General features: G+C 43.9%; 1 protein-coding gene across 1 annotated transcript in view; it reads left to right on the forward strand.

Moving 5' to 3' along the window:
* Window positions 1–14,511, forward strand: part of PIP5K1B (phosphatidylinositol-4-phosphate 5-kinase type 1 beta) — a 158,485-nt gene that overhangs the window by 15,996 nt on the left and 127,978 nt on the right. The window contains exon 2 of the mRNA XM_032866568.1: window positions 10,940–11,070. Within this exon, the coding sequence (XP_032722459.1) occupies window positions 10,940–11,070 (131 nt within the window). The remainder of the gene's footprint in view (window positions 1–10,939; window positions 11,071–14,511) is intronic.

The following is a 14,511-nucleotide window of genomic DNA, read 5'->3' on the forward strand; positions in this document are numbered from 1 at the left end:
TTAACCGACTGAGCCACCCAGGCGCCCCAATAATATTTTTATTTGAATTTACAAACAAATGAAACTTTCTTCCGTAGTGTGTATATATGTTAAGGTTATGCTCCTCAGTCACACTGACGATGAATATCTCGGTGTGCACTATAATATTTTGGAAGGATTACTTTGGCATCATTCATAATGCTGTTATCTGCTAAATCAGAAAGTTCATCTGCAGTTGGTGGCATATCTCTTTAAGGGCAATTAAGTGCTTATAATTTACCACTACTGAATACCGTAAGAGTACACGATTTTTCTGTTGATGAGAAGTGTTTGCTTAATATGCTTTTCCATTCCAACGAGAGAATGCTTCACTGCCAACCATATAAATAAGGTAGAGATCGTTTGAAAGAAACCATGGAACACGAAACACCTTGCCTTTTCCATCACATTTAGAGAATCAAACCTTCCTCCTGACCCATGGATACACAAGGATTCTGTTAAAAGGCTGCTTAGTAATAATAGAAAATTAAATACAAAACGAATCTGCCTTGGGCATCTTACAAGGTTGCTTAGTGCCCACTATGTCAAAATGACCTCGTTAAGAGGTATTTTACCACCTGGAAGGTCTGTGTAGGCACAGGGGAGGACATAATTATTCTTAGTCAATATTTCCAGTGTTCTTATTCTCAAAAATGTAGAAGGCTGCAGAAATTATATCAGAAAAGTGGTTTCCAACAGGAAAGTAACAGAATACCGCAAAAGTCATTTATGAAACCCCACCTACTGGGAGAAGGGAGTCACCGTGTCTAGCTGCCATGTAAACAGAGACTGCATGGAGAGAACAGTGGTTAGAAGGTGCACTGTGAGGGGAGCCTGGGTGGCTCCGTGGGTTAAGGCCTTTGTTTTCAGCTCAGGTCATGATCCTGGGGTCCTGGGATCGATCCCCACATCGGGCTCTCTGCTCGGCAGGGAGCCTGCTTCCTCATCTCTCTCTCTCTGCCTGCGTCTCCGCCTACTTGTGATCTCTGTCAAATAAATAAAATCTTTAAAAAAAAAAAAAAGGAGAAGAAGGTGCACTGTGGAACAGAGGACCTTTGATTCTGGGAGTCCCTAGAAGGGTTCTAGACCTACCCTAAATTTCATTCTAGGGCAGGGGAAGATCTAGCCCCAGAATAAATTAAGAGAGACAATGGGAGACAAAAATAAAGTTGATTTTGATTATGTTTCATGAGAGTATAGCAGTTACATAGGTTTCTAGCAGTGAGACCTTGACCTGAACAAAATGAGATTTAAAGAATGAGCAAATCCCAACCATGAATGTATGTGTGTATATATGTAGATATTTAAATTCATCCCTTTAAATGTATTTATAAACATAGTAACAGTATCTTGAGTGAAGGACATTTCTTTTCCTACATGTAACAGAAAACTTAGAAAATTCAAGAAGAATAAGGCTTGAAAGTACAAATCACCTACCATCCACCACCCAGAAATAATCATACTGTTCAATATATTTCCTTCCTGTCCTGTTTTCCTCTGGGGACGCATATGCAGTCATTGTCAAATTTCATTCTACGTATTTTGTACCCTGCCTTTTTAAACTAACATTTATTTTTCAAAGTTAAAAGCACATTTTAAAAATATGGTTTAGAGGATGACATAATCTGACTGGAGTTTATCGATCCGGACTTGGACTTACTTATGAATCAGTGATACGAGAGAGAAAAGAACAGAGACTTTAATGCACAGTGTTTGATGTCCCAGCAAGTTGTGACATTACTATCAGCCACTTGGTTGGGATTTTCGTCACTCCTTCAAATTCTCTTTTCTCGGTTTCTCTAACGCCATGTTTTCCTGATTTTCTTCCCACTTCTGTGGTCACTCCTATGTCACCACCAAAGGTTCTGCTTCCTGTCTAGTCCCTAAATGTTTCACCAGGCTCAGGATCCTTCTAGAACTCATCTGGCTCCTTGGCTTTCAATAACCTTTATATGCCAAAAACACTCAGATTCAAATTTTCAGCCCAAACCTCTATTCTAAGCTCCAGACTTGTTTCTTAACATCTTTGACTGGAGTCTCGTTGGCATCCCAAGTGGAAGCCTTGAGCTGCCCCAAGAAATATGTTCCTCCTCAGTCTCCTCACCTCAGCCAAGCAACCTCTGTCCTCTCAGCTCTTGCAGAGAAACACCACGACTTTTCAGTACTTTGCTCACCCTGGTTTCTGGCTCCTAAGAAGTCCTAACTCCTTCTAGCACATCTCACATTCATCTCATCTGTCCATCTTTTCATCTCCGTGAACCTTGATAATAGTTCCCCAACTCCTTTCCCTCTGCTGGGCAGCTGGAATGATCCTTTCCAAATGAGGATGCTGTTTCCTTATCAAAATAGAGAAACCTTAGCATGGCCTCTAGGTCCCAGATCGGGGGCCACTGTGTCTTTCCAGCCTCTAGTTCTGGCACCTTCCCTGTGGCCCACGGTGGTTTACGCCAATGGTCTGCTTTCGAGTCCCTGAATCTGTTCCCCGGACCTCCTCATGGGAGTCTCAGTCCCTTGAGGGCCAGGACTCCGGCCAGGCTACTCATGTGTCCCCACATGTAGGAGAGCACCTGGCCCACGTGGGGGGTGTCCTGCGGACTGGACGTTCTCACCTTTCGGGTCTCTGCCCGTGTCCCGTTGCTTGGGGACAGAAAATTCTCAGACCTTGTCAAATGGAGGAACAACCTCTGACCGAATGGAGTTCTGAGGGGAGCTTCTCTCTTTGTCTGTGGCTTCTGCAGAGAAAATGTCAGAGTCAGTCTTGAAGTAACGGAGAATGATCTGCAGAATAATGGGGCCCTCACAGTCGGCTCCACCCCGATCCCTAGACCGTGTACGTGGGTCGCTTACATGGAAATGGGACTTGGCGCCTACCATCCAGTTACCAATCTTTGGTAGGGGAGACTCCCCTGGACTCCCTTTGCTGCTGCAGCAGTAGGAAACATACAGAAGGAGGGGATGGAGAGACGGTTTGAATAATCTGGAGGTGAGAGGTGGCCCCACTGTGTCTCAGAAGGCTTTGCGTTGCTCACCCACAGACTTCCCCATGTCTGTAGTCCAGGACCCGTTTCATGCCATCTGTCCTTCTTTCTTTTCCCTTAGTTATATCACCGGGTCAAAGAAGAGTCCTATGCCTCTGTTGTTGAGTATAGGTTCAGAGACAGCACTGCGGTTGGGGGAGCGGTACCCTGGACTTAGGGTTGGGGGTTCTCCTTGTTGGACAAGAATTGCCTCTTCTCACTATGAAGAGGTGTTACGGAGCGGGGTGTTTATGGCTTAGTGTAAGGCACCTTGGCTGTGAACATCTCTAATTCAGAATTAGACTCTAGATCTGTGTGTGGTTTTGGAAAAACAGACATTCTGAAAAAAAGAGCCCTTCCTTGGGAAAAATGCACACAAGTAGAAAATGTCATATGTGGTTGTTAGGGGTTCACAGACCTGGAAGGTCAGCTTGCTCAGATGATAGAGAGAGTGTGTGTATGTGTGTGTGTCTGTGTCTGTGTGTCTGTGTTGGGGGTGGGGGTGGGAATCTCTTTTTATATCAGGATGCAGGAGGTCCCTGGAGGTCACGAAGGAATATGCTATCAGACAGGCTTCCGGGTCAAGCTAAAGGGTTTGGACTCAACCCTGCAGTGAGGACACTAGGAACCCATTAAGGATTTCAGGCAAGGTGGTGACACCATGAGATCTGTCCTTCTGATAAAAATCACTGTGGCCTCATCTCTGTTGGCTCTAATCCCATAATTAGTTCATCAGAACGCCTTGGAGGGAAAAATGCTGCGGACATGAAATGTTTTCATACTTCCTCTTCAAGCCAGTGATATCAGGTGGCCCATTAAGTGATCGGGTTTCTTAGACAGTGTGCTGAAGAAAGCTATATCCTGAAGCCAGTGTCATTTCCTTTAAATCTTACTGTTGTCGGAATTGCTACTCCCCGGATTGTAGGTTTCCGTAGATGTTCACTTGTGCTGTTCTGTCACCGTGATGAGCTCCTGGTGCCCATACTTCCAGCTTTGGTCAGATCCGTCTCCAGCAGAGAAACTCAGGCACACGCAGCTGTGTGCGGGCAGTGCTGACCCCGGGGCCTCGGAGGGCACAGGGTCATTCCTGGCTCTTCCACGCACCTGCCAAGAGGTTTAGGTGCAGTGAATTTCCCCGAACTGCCGTGTCTTCATCTATGAAACGAGCTTTATTTTTCTTAATGATTTTATTTATTTATTCCAGAGAGCGACAGGACAGGTGTGGGGGGGGCAGCAGAGGGAGAGGGACAAGCAGATTCCCGCCCTAGTGCGGAGCCCGACATGGGACTTGATCTCAGGACCCTGAGATCGTGAAACGAGCTGAAACCAAGAGTCGGATGCTTACTTAGCCCACTGAGCCGCCAGGTGCCCCCATATAAAATGGGCTTTAGGGGCGCCTGGGTGGCTCAGTGGGTTAAAGCCTCTGCCTTCCGCTCAGGTCATGATCCCAGGGTCCTGGGATCGAGCCCCGCATCGGGCTCTCTGCTCAGCAGAAAGCTGCTTTCCCCTCTCTCTCTGCCTGCCTCTCTGCCTGCTTATGATCTCTGTCTGTCAAATAAATAAAATCTTTTTTTAAAAAATGGGCTTTATAAATAAACCCTCCCTACCTGCCTAAGAGTATTTGATCGCATAACAATTTGATCCTGCCTATGAGGATCAAACACGATCATTAAGAGACAGTGCTTTGGAAAATAGAACCTATTACACAAACGCCAGCTGACATTCATTTTTCCTCTTTGTATTACCCTTATTCCTGCTCTGGTTTGGGTTAGGAAAGAGGGGCTATGAAACTAGGTGTCGGTGGTTTGCTTTTTTGTGATGTTCTCTGGTTCTTTCTCTGAGTATGAAATGCTTGAGAGGTTTTCCTAGTTTCCAGGCAACGTGTTGCTGCCACTTAGCCCATGCAAAGTCCTGGAATAAAAATAGCCTGTTTCGCTGTGTTCTGAAATCTAGAACTATATGTTTTGAAGGAGTCAGAGGTCCCCGTTGGAGCTGGAAGGGAAAGATGGTCATGTCCCAGTGCTTTTAGAACGTGCACAAAGTCTTGCTGAGGAGACAGGAGAGGCTGGGTGTCTGTGAAGCCGTCCACCTGTTACCAGTTTGCTGGTCTCTTGGTGGCTGTCCCCAAGGAAGGAAGAGGGCTTGTGGCTCAGACTGGGCAGGGAAAGAACTCCTGCCAGCACTGTACACAGAAGGTCCTTCCTTAGCATTGCACTTTACTCATCTGCTAACCAGAGACACTCCAGCTAGCATTTTTGCTTCATAACTTGCCCAAGCGTGGCTGTGTTAGAAAATACGCCAACAGCGCCTGTCACCGTGCCTCATGTCCCCTGGGAGCACTTCATTAACAAGTGACATTAACCAGTCTTTATACTGGTTTACCAAGCGGTTTACAGCTTTGCCTAGGCTTCCTCATGGCTGGGTAGGACAAGAAGCAAAATAAACTGTTTTATCCCTATTTTATCAAAAGGAATGGCTCCCACCGAGCTACTTCCTTTGCTGAGGTCAGACAGCTAGACTTGAAAGGAAACTTCTGACTTGGATTCTAGGCTCGTTTTGGAAAAAAAAACAAAAAGCAGATGCGGAAGCCACATGGGCTTTCTAGTGAGGATACACCACCCGCTAGCAATGTGACTGGGTGAGTCACTTAACCTTGTTGTGCCCTAAATCCCCACCTGGAAAATGGACGTGATTGTTGGTACTTCTCTGGGTCCTTGAAAGGATTATATGAGTTCAGAGATTTTGATGTTTTAGGCCACAGTGTAGTTAGTTGCTTCCAGGTGTGAGTCCCAATCCCACGTCTTCTGTAGCTGTGTGACCTACTGTAGGTTACTAAATCTTCCTGAGTCAGTAAAATAGAGATGGTAATAGTACCTGCTTATAGGGTCATTGTGAGAATAAAAGAGTTCAAATAACCAAAAGCACTTAGAAAAGTGCCTGCCACTCAGTGAATACACTGGAAGTACATGCCATGGGTACTGTAGCTTGTGAATGTGATGGTCATCTATCTAGTGTCTGGCACAAAGAGTTGATCCAAAAAATATTAGCTTATATTACAACTTCTAGTTTCTCCCATCTGAGCTCTTGAATTTTAAGGAGCCCGAAGGGAAGGGAATAGGATCACAAGTCTGTTTTGGGATTCAACATAAACAGACATCAACAGGGCCCTTTCCAAAATCTTACTCCTTCAGTAGCTCAAAATTTAATCTTACGCCATAGGAGGAAGAATTTTCCAGTGCTCCTTAGAGCAAGGGCAAATTCTTGAGCTTCACCCCAGATCTCTAGAATCAGAAGATCCTGGAAATGTAACCCATCCGTCTGTTCTAGGTTTTGGATTTGGTTTGCAATGCCCACTGACTTTTTTTTTTTCAAGACCATTTGTTTTAGAGTAGTTGTAGGTGAACAGAAACATTGAGAAGGTACAGAGGTTTTCTGTGTGCTCCCTGACCCCACCCCCAACATGCATAGACTCCCCATTGTCACCATCCCCCACCAGAGTGGGGCATTTGCTACGGTTGATGAACTCGCATTGACACATCGTAGTTACCCAAAGTCCATGGTTTCCTTTATGGTTCACTTTTGATGCTGGGTGTTCTGTGGGGTTAGACCCATGTATAATAACATGTAGCCATTGTTACAGTGTCATACAGAGTATTTTCCCTGCCCTGAAAACCCTCTGTGCTCTCTGTTTCTTCCCCCAACCCCTGGCAACTGGGGCTCTTCTTAGTTTCTGTGGTTTTGCCTTCTGTCTGTTGTAACAAGTATCCCAGAGATTCTCCTGTTTTCTCAAGTTTGAAAATACCAGATGTAGGGCTGCCTGGGTGGCTCAGTGGGTTAAGCCCACTCCTGCTGCTTTGGCTCAGGTCATGATCTCAGGGTCCTGGGATCTAGTCCCACATCAGGCTCTGCTGGGCAGGGAGCCTGCTTCCTCCTCTCTCTCTCTCTACTTGTGATCTCTCTCTGTCAAATAAATAAAATCTTTAAAAAAAAAAAAAAGAAAAGAAAATACCAGATGTAGACTCCTGCTGCTTTGACCACCTTCTCTTGCTGGGGGTCGGGGAGGAGGGTAGCGGACAGAGAATTGGCTACTCCATCTGTAGGGCAGGTGTTCTAGCCCAGGGAGGGCTAGATGACTGAATTAAGTAGAAACATAGGGATAAATCCTACCTGATCTTGGTGGATAATCTTTTTAATGTGCTGTTGGATCGTATTAGCTAGGGTCTTGTTGAGAATCTTGGCATCCATATTCATCAGGGATATTGGTCTGAAATTCTCCTTTTTGATGGGGTCTTTGCCTGGTTTGGGGATCCAGGGTAATGATGGCTTCATAGAAAGAGTCTGGAAGTTTCCCTTCTGTTTCTGTTTTTGAAACGGTTTCAAGAGAATAGGTATTATTTCTTCTTTGAAAGTTTAGTAGAATTCCCCAGGGAATCCGTCAGGTCCTGGGCTCTTGTTTTTTGAGAGGTATTTGATCAGTGCTTCAATCTCGCTAGATAATGGTCTATTCAGGTTGTCAGTTCCTTCCTGTTTCAGTCTTAGAAGTTTCCAGGAATGCATCCATTTCTTTAGGTTACTTAACTTATTGGCATGTAACTATTGGTAATAATTTCTGATGATTGTTTCTATTTCTTTGGTGTTAGTCGTGATTTCTCCCCTTTCATTCATAATTTTATTAATTTGAGTTCTGTCTCTTTTCTTTTGGATTAGTTTGGCCAATGGTTTATCGATCTTATTGATTCCGTCAAAGAACCAGCTTCTAGTTTCGTTGATGTGTTCTACTGTATCTCTAGTTTCTACCTCATTGATCTCTGCTCTAATCTTGATTATTTACCTTCTTGTGCATGGAGTTGACTTAATTTATTGCTGATTTTTGCAGTTCTTTATGTTATAAAGAGCTGATGTTTCTTTATGTTATAAAGAGCTGATGTATTCGGAATTTTTAAATTTTTTTTTGAGCAAGACTTGGATGGCTATGTAATTCCCCCTTAGGACGGTCTTTGCCATATCCCATAGGTTTTAGACTGATGTGTCTTCATTCTCATTGGTTTCTATGAATTGTTTAAGTTCTTCTTTGATTTCCTGGTTGATCCAAACATTCTTAAGCTAGGTGGTCATAGCTTCCAAGTATTTGAATTCCTTCCAAACTTTTTCTTGTGGTTGAGCTCCAGTTTCAAAGCATTGTGATCTGAGAATATGCAGGGAATAATCTCAGTCTTTTGGTATCGGTTGAGCCCTGACTCGTGACCCAGTATATGGCTATTCTGGAGAAAGTTCCATGTACGCTTGAGAAGAATGAGTATTCTGTTGTTTTAGGGTGGAATGTTCTGTATATATCAATGAGATCCCTCTGGACCAATGTGTCATTCAACGCTCTTGTTTCTTTATTGATTTTCTGCTTGGATGATCTGTCTGTTACTGAGGGTGGCGTGTTAAGATCCCCTATAATTAACGTATTCATACCAATATGACTCTTTATTTTGATTAACAGTTGGCTTATGTATTGGCTGCTCCAATATGGGGACATAAATATTTACACTTGTTAGATCTTCTTGGTGGATAGACCCTTTAAGAATGATGTAGTGTCCTTCTGTATCTCTGACTACAGTCTTTAGTTTAAAATCTAGTTTATCTAATATGAGAATCGCTACCCCACCTTTTTTTTTTTTGAGGCCTATGGCATGAACGATGCTTCTCCATCCCTTCACTTTCAGTCTGGATGTATCTTTAGGTTCCAAATGTGTCTCTTATAGACAGCATATGGACGGGTCCTGTCGTTTTGTCCAATCTGCAACCCTGTGCCATTTTATGGGAGCATTTAGGCCGTTCACATTGAGAGTGATTATTGAAAGATATATTTTTATTGACATCATGTTGCCTGCGAAGTCCTTGTTTCTATAGATTGTCTCTGTAAATTTCTGTTCTATGTCACTCTTGGGTTCTTTCTTCTTTTATAGAACCCCCCTTAATATTTCTTGTAGTGCCGGCTTGGTGGTGACATACTCTTTTAAACCTAGCTGGTCTTGGAAGCTCTTTATCTCTCCATCCATTTTGAATGTCAGCCTTGCTGGATAAAGTATTCTTGGACTCTGAGAAACAAAGTGAGGGTTTTGGAGGGGAGGGAGGTGGGGACCAGGTGAGCCTGGTGGTGGGTATTAAGGAGGCCATGTATTGCATGGAGCCCTGGGTGTGGTGCATAAATAATGAATCTTGGAACACTGAAAAAATAAATTTAAATTAAAAAAAAAATACAGATAGTTCCAGAGAACAGTCAGGGGTCGGGGTCGGGGTCGGGGGGCTGGGCAGGGACCAAGCACTTTGAAAGCACATGACTCTGTTGATAGGTCTGGAACAGAACGCTTCAGAGGGTTAGGTCCTCTGGAAAGGGCTGATGTCGTATCTTGTGCCATACTTCTCTGAGTGATGGCCAGGGAAAGGAAGGCGTTTTGAATTTTTATGTGAGGTTAAAATGAAGAAAATCCATTTCAGCCTTCAGAAGTCAGAGCTCTTGGTACAAAAGGTCACTGATGCCAATTGGAGGCATGGCAGAGCTCAGAGGGAGAATTAAAATAGCAAACTTTTTGTTTTTGAAGCACTAGTTGCACTAGAGGCTTGAGTTCTAAGTCTTTTGCCATCCTGCTGCCCTGGGATCTTAAGTAAAGAGCATGTGGGAAAGGAAAAATAAGCCATTTTTCTTCCTCCTGTTGGATGGAGGGTAGGGAGTTATCCTCAGATGAGGGGCGATGTAATATTTGCAGTGGAGTGAGCAAGCCACCAAGTGATGACTCCATGGGGAGAGGGTTGTTTCCAGTTGTGTAGTGCGAGTGGCTGGTCAGTACTGATGGATGTTGGCCTCGAGTTTGATCCTTGCTCCCCACATTTCCTTGATTATGGAGATAATCCATTCTTAAGGGCTTCAAAATTGTCTCTATGCATGAGGCTCTCAGACCTTCTAAACCTGTTGGGATGCTGTTCCATGATCATAGAGGAGATGCAGAACCAATTTAATGTTGTACAACCTTTCCAACCACCTCCCAGATTGGTGACCTCTCCCACAGCACTGTCATCCTCAGTCACCCAAAGTTGAACCCCAAACAAACTACCTCTAGCCCCGGGCTGGGTCTGCAGTAATCATTTGTTGACTTTGCCTGAAATGGCCACCCTTTCACAACCATGTTGAAATATGCCTTCTCATTTTCCTAAATGGAGTCATTCTGCTATTTCTCCTATTATGTTGGTTAAAACTGTGCATACACACAAACATATGTATATGTATATATGCACATAAAGGTACACACAGTATTCCCCAATTTAATATTATGTGAATTTAATTGTGGAATGATGCTGGGAAAGTGGTACATTGGAAATACTGGTATTCCAGTGCTCCGTGTTTTATCGCAGATCAGTGTAGCATCTGTGGCTGATGGATCTGTGGCAACACCAGTAAGCCATTCACAGACTCAGACCTCTCTTTGTTCTCTCATTTGTTATGAAATACAATACTCTCCCTGACCCAGAGGTGTGTTATAGAACTTCAGATTTTTTATTTAAATGTGACCGACCATAGCATATCTATTTTGTTAGAAATTATAATGCTGTGTATTGAAAGTGCCCTACCAAATGTCTAAGTTCTTACTAAAAGGAACATGGGGATTTGGGACTGTAATTTGACCTTAGAAATATCTGTAGGAAACATTACCATAAAAATAATTTGGTATCAAGAAGGGTCCTTAATGTTTGCAATTAGGCTAACCATCAAAAGAAGCATCCTGTCTTTCCAAACCCAGCTCCCTCGTTGCTTAGGGACAAGAAAGAACATCTGATCTCACTCTCCTGGTTTTGCTGCTTGTGACCCTGAACGAGACCTTGACCGTGGAGGTTAACCCTGACCCTTGTTTTCTTTGCAGACTGCATCATCTGCTATCAAAGGTGCTATTCAGCTGGGAATAGGATACACAGTGGGGAATCTCACTTCTAAGCCGGATAGAGATGTCCTCATGCAAGACTTTTACGTAGTGGAAAGCGTCTTCCTGCCCAGGTAAGAACATTTCCACTTGCTAAAGAGCCTGCCGAGCGGCATCTCCCCGTTGAAGGCTTTCATACCTTCACATGCATACGTGTCTACGCTGGACCTTTAGTGGGCCCAGAAGCAGTGCTGGTCGTGGCTACTTTCTTTGGTCTCAGGTGGCTTGCATTTTTTTTTTACGTGGAGATGGGAGGTAAGTTCTGTCCTATGGGCCACTTGTAACTAGTCACGGTAATGCCAGGAAAATGGCGTGAAGACGGACTTTGAGATTCAGCAGGAAAGAGTGCGGTGCTCACGGAGCAGCGTCTGCATGAGTTCAGACAAAGAGGGCGTCGTGGAAGCAGCAGCTGGTGCCAGGTTGTTGCTCCCCCCAATTTCAAAGACGGGCTGGGAGCCCACAGTTGGGCCTCATATCTGAGCTCAGTCATTAGCTCTTCCTTTGCGATGACTTTGACTTAGTTTCCCTCCGGAGAACTTCGGAGACTCCTGCCATTTTGACACCATATTTGCGAAAACACCCAGTTAACCACGCGTGTTGCCTCCAGCTTTATTGTGTTTGGGGGTGGGGCGATCAGTGCAGTAAATAAATGTGAGGCAGATGGTAGTGGTGGCTGACTGCGGCGTGAATACCCATAGTCCCACCGAGCTGTACGCTTACACACGCTTAAGTGGTAGCCCCGTGTTGCGTAGCGTTTTCCAAAATAAAGTTTTAAAGCCTGGCACCGGCTCAGTAGAGGAAGACAAGTAATCATGATTGAATTGGAAAGGTCACCGCTGCTGACAGGATTTTTCAAAGAGAACGGTCTAGCCAGTAAAAATGCAGATAGGTACTTGATTTGGGGGCTTAAGGCATTTATTTTGTCTTTGGGGCAAGGAGGTTTGACTTATAAGGCACGTTTATACTTTAAAATAACTATTTCCCTCCCAAATAAGTCGCTTTCATTTTCACTTATCACTGGGCTTGGGCGAGAATGGCTGGGGCGACCCTTGGGCCCTCAGGGTCTGCATTACGTTATTTTTTTTTTAAAGTCTTCAGGGAAATGATACTTGTGTGTATTTCCATGTCCAGGTGTCAGCTGTCTGGAAATCAAACCAGTAGGTGATGAACTGAAACAGCCTAGTTTTGGTTTAAATGCTCTGGGCTGAAATACAGAACTATCAGAACTTTTGAAGTGCATTTCCCTTGGGTCCTTAGCAACCCCCAGAACTAATTTCCAGACAGAAGATGGACAACACTTTATTTCTCTTTGTTGTCTGATTGCTGTTGCTAGGACTTCTAATACTATGTTGAACAAGAGTGGTGAGAGTGGGCATCCTTGTCACGTTCCTGATCTCAACGGGAAGGCTGCAAGCTTTTTCCCATTGAGGATGATATTTGCTGTGGGTCTCTTTCATAGATAGATTTTATGAAGTTCAGGAATGTTCCCTCTATCCCTATACTTTGAAGTGTTTTAATCAGGAACGGATGCTGGATTTTGTCAAATGCTTTTTCTGCATCAATTGAGAGGACCATGTGGTTCTTCTCTCTTCTCTTATTAATTTGTTCTATCACATTGATTGATTTGCGAATGTTGAACCATCCTTGTAGCCCAGGAATGAATCCCACCTGGTCATGTTGGATAATCTTTTTAATGTGCTGTTAGATCCTGTTCGCTAGGATCTTGTTTAGAATCTTAGCATCCATATTCATCAGCGATACTGGTCTGAAATTCTCCTTTTTGGTAGGGTCTTTGCTTGGTTTGGGGATCAGGGTAATGCTGGCTTCATAGAAAGAGTCTGGAAGTTTTCCTTCTGCTTCAATTTTTTGTAACAGCTTCAGGAGAATAGGTGTTATTTCTTCTTTGAAAGTTTGGTAGAATTCCCCAGGGAATCCACCAGGTCCTGGGCTCTTGTTTTTTGGGAGGTTTTTGATCACTGCTTCAATCTCGTTACTAGATATCGGTCTATTCAGGTGGTCAATTTCTTCCTGGTTCAATTTTGGGAGTTTATAGTTTTCCAGGAATGCATCCATTTCATCTAGGTTGCTTAGCTTATTGGCATATAACTGTTAATAATAACTTCTGATGATTGTTTCTACTTCCTTGGTGTTAGTTGTGATCTCTCCCTTTTCATTCATAATTTTATTAATTTGGGCTTTCTCTCTTTTCTTTTGGATTAGTGTGGCCATTGATACGTTCTACTGTATCTCTGGTTTCTACCTCATTGATCTCTGCTCTAATCTTGATTATTTCCCTTCTTATGTGTGGAGTTGGTTTGATTTGTTGTTTATTCTCCAGTTCTTTAAGGTGTAGAGACAGCTGGTGTGTTCTGGATTTTTCAATTTTTTTTGAGGGAGGCTTGGATGGCTATGTATTTCCCCCTTAGGACCGCCTTTGCTGTATCCCATAGGTTTTGGACCAAAGTGTCTTCATTTTCATTGGTTTCCATGAATCGTTTCAGTTTTTCTTTGATCTCCTGGTTGATCCAAGCATTCTTAAGCAAGGTGGTCTTTAGCTTCCAGGTGTTTGAGTTCCTTCTGAACTTTTCCTTGTGATTGAGCTCCAGTTTCAAAGCATTGTGATCTGAGAATATGCAGGGAATGATCTAAAAAAAAAAAAAAAAAGAAGAAGATGGACAACCCAAGGCCTGAAATAGAGGCCTGTTTACTCATGACACTGTTGATCTTTCCGGAGTTGGAAATTGTCCTGTGTAGTTTTTATTATTTTTTACAAGATTGTATTGATTTATTTGAGCGAGAGAGTGAGAGAGAGAGAGCACAAACAGGGGGAGGGGCAGCGGCAGAGGGAGAAGCAGACTCCCCGGTGAGCAGGGAGCCCGACACAGGACTCGATCCTGGGATCATGACCTGAGCCAAAGGCAGATGCTTCACCGACTGAGCCACCCAGGCGCCTCTGTGTGTTTGTTTTTAACAGTCTGTTTAGCATTCCCAGAAAGTATGCATTAACTACATTTTTTCTCTAGAAGGTTAGAATGTCATGAGTTTATCTGAATCTTTTGGTATGATCTGTGGTTAATAATTGCTATAAAAGTGCTTGTGAGCTGTTCTGGCCTCTACCCGGACATTTCAACCAGAGGTTTTTTACATTGGCTACGAAGACCAAGAGGAACGGAGGTTTTTTGTGGGAGGGGGGCTGGCAGTGAAGTTTAGGGTGCAGAGAGCAGTTACAGCTGCAGATGGGTGGAGGAAGAAGCGCAAAGTGCTCCATCACCCATGGTGTCCGATCGACAGACACCATGGATGGGCCCCGGGGAAAGCATGGCTCAAGCAGGTGGTCCCCAGACCTACAGCTTAGGCTCACCTGAACTTGTTAGAAATGCGCATTATTGGGCTCCACCCCAGATCAGCTGAATCAGGAACTTTGGGGGTGGGGCCGAGAAAATCCTTCCAGAAGGTTCTACGCACAGAACCGAAAACCACTGACCTAGCACAGTACTTCCCGTGTTACAATGATA

Source organism: Lontra canadensis, unplaced genomic scaffold (genome assembly GCF_010015895.1).
Source record: "Lontra canadensis isolate GAN:19392208 unplaced genomic scaffold, GSC_riverotter_1.0 scaffold31, whole genome shotgun sequence".
In the NCBI taxonomy this organism is placed as follows: Eukaryota; Metazoa; Chordata; class Mammalia; order Carnivora; family Mustelidae; genus Lontra; species Lontra canadensis.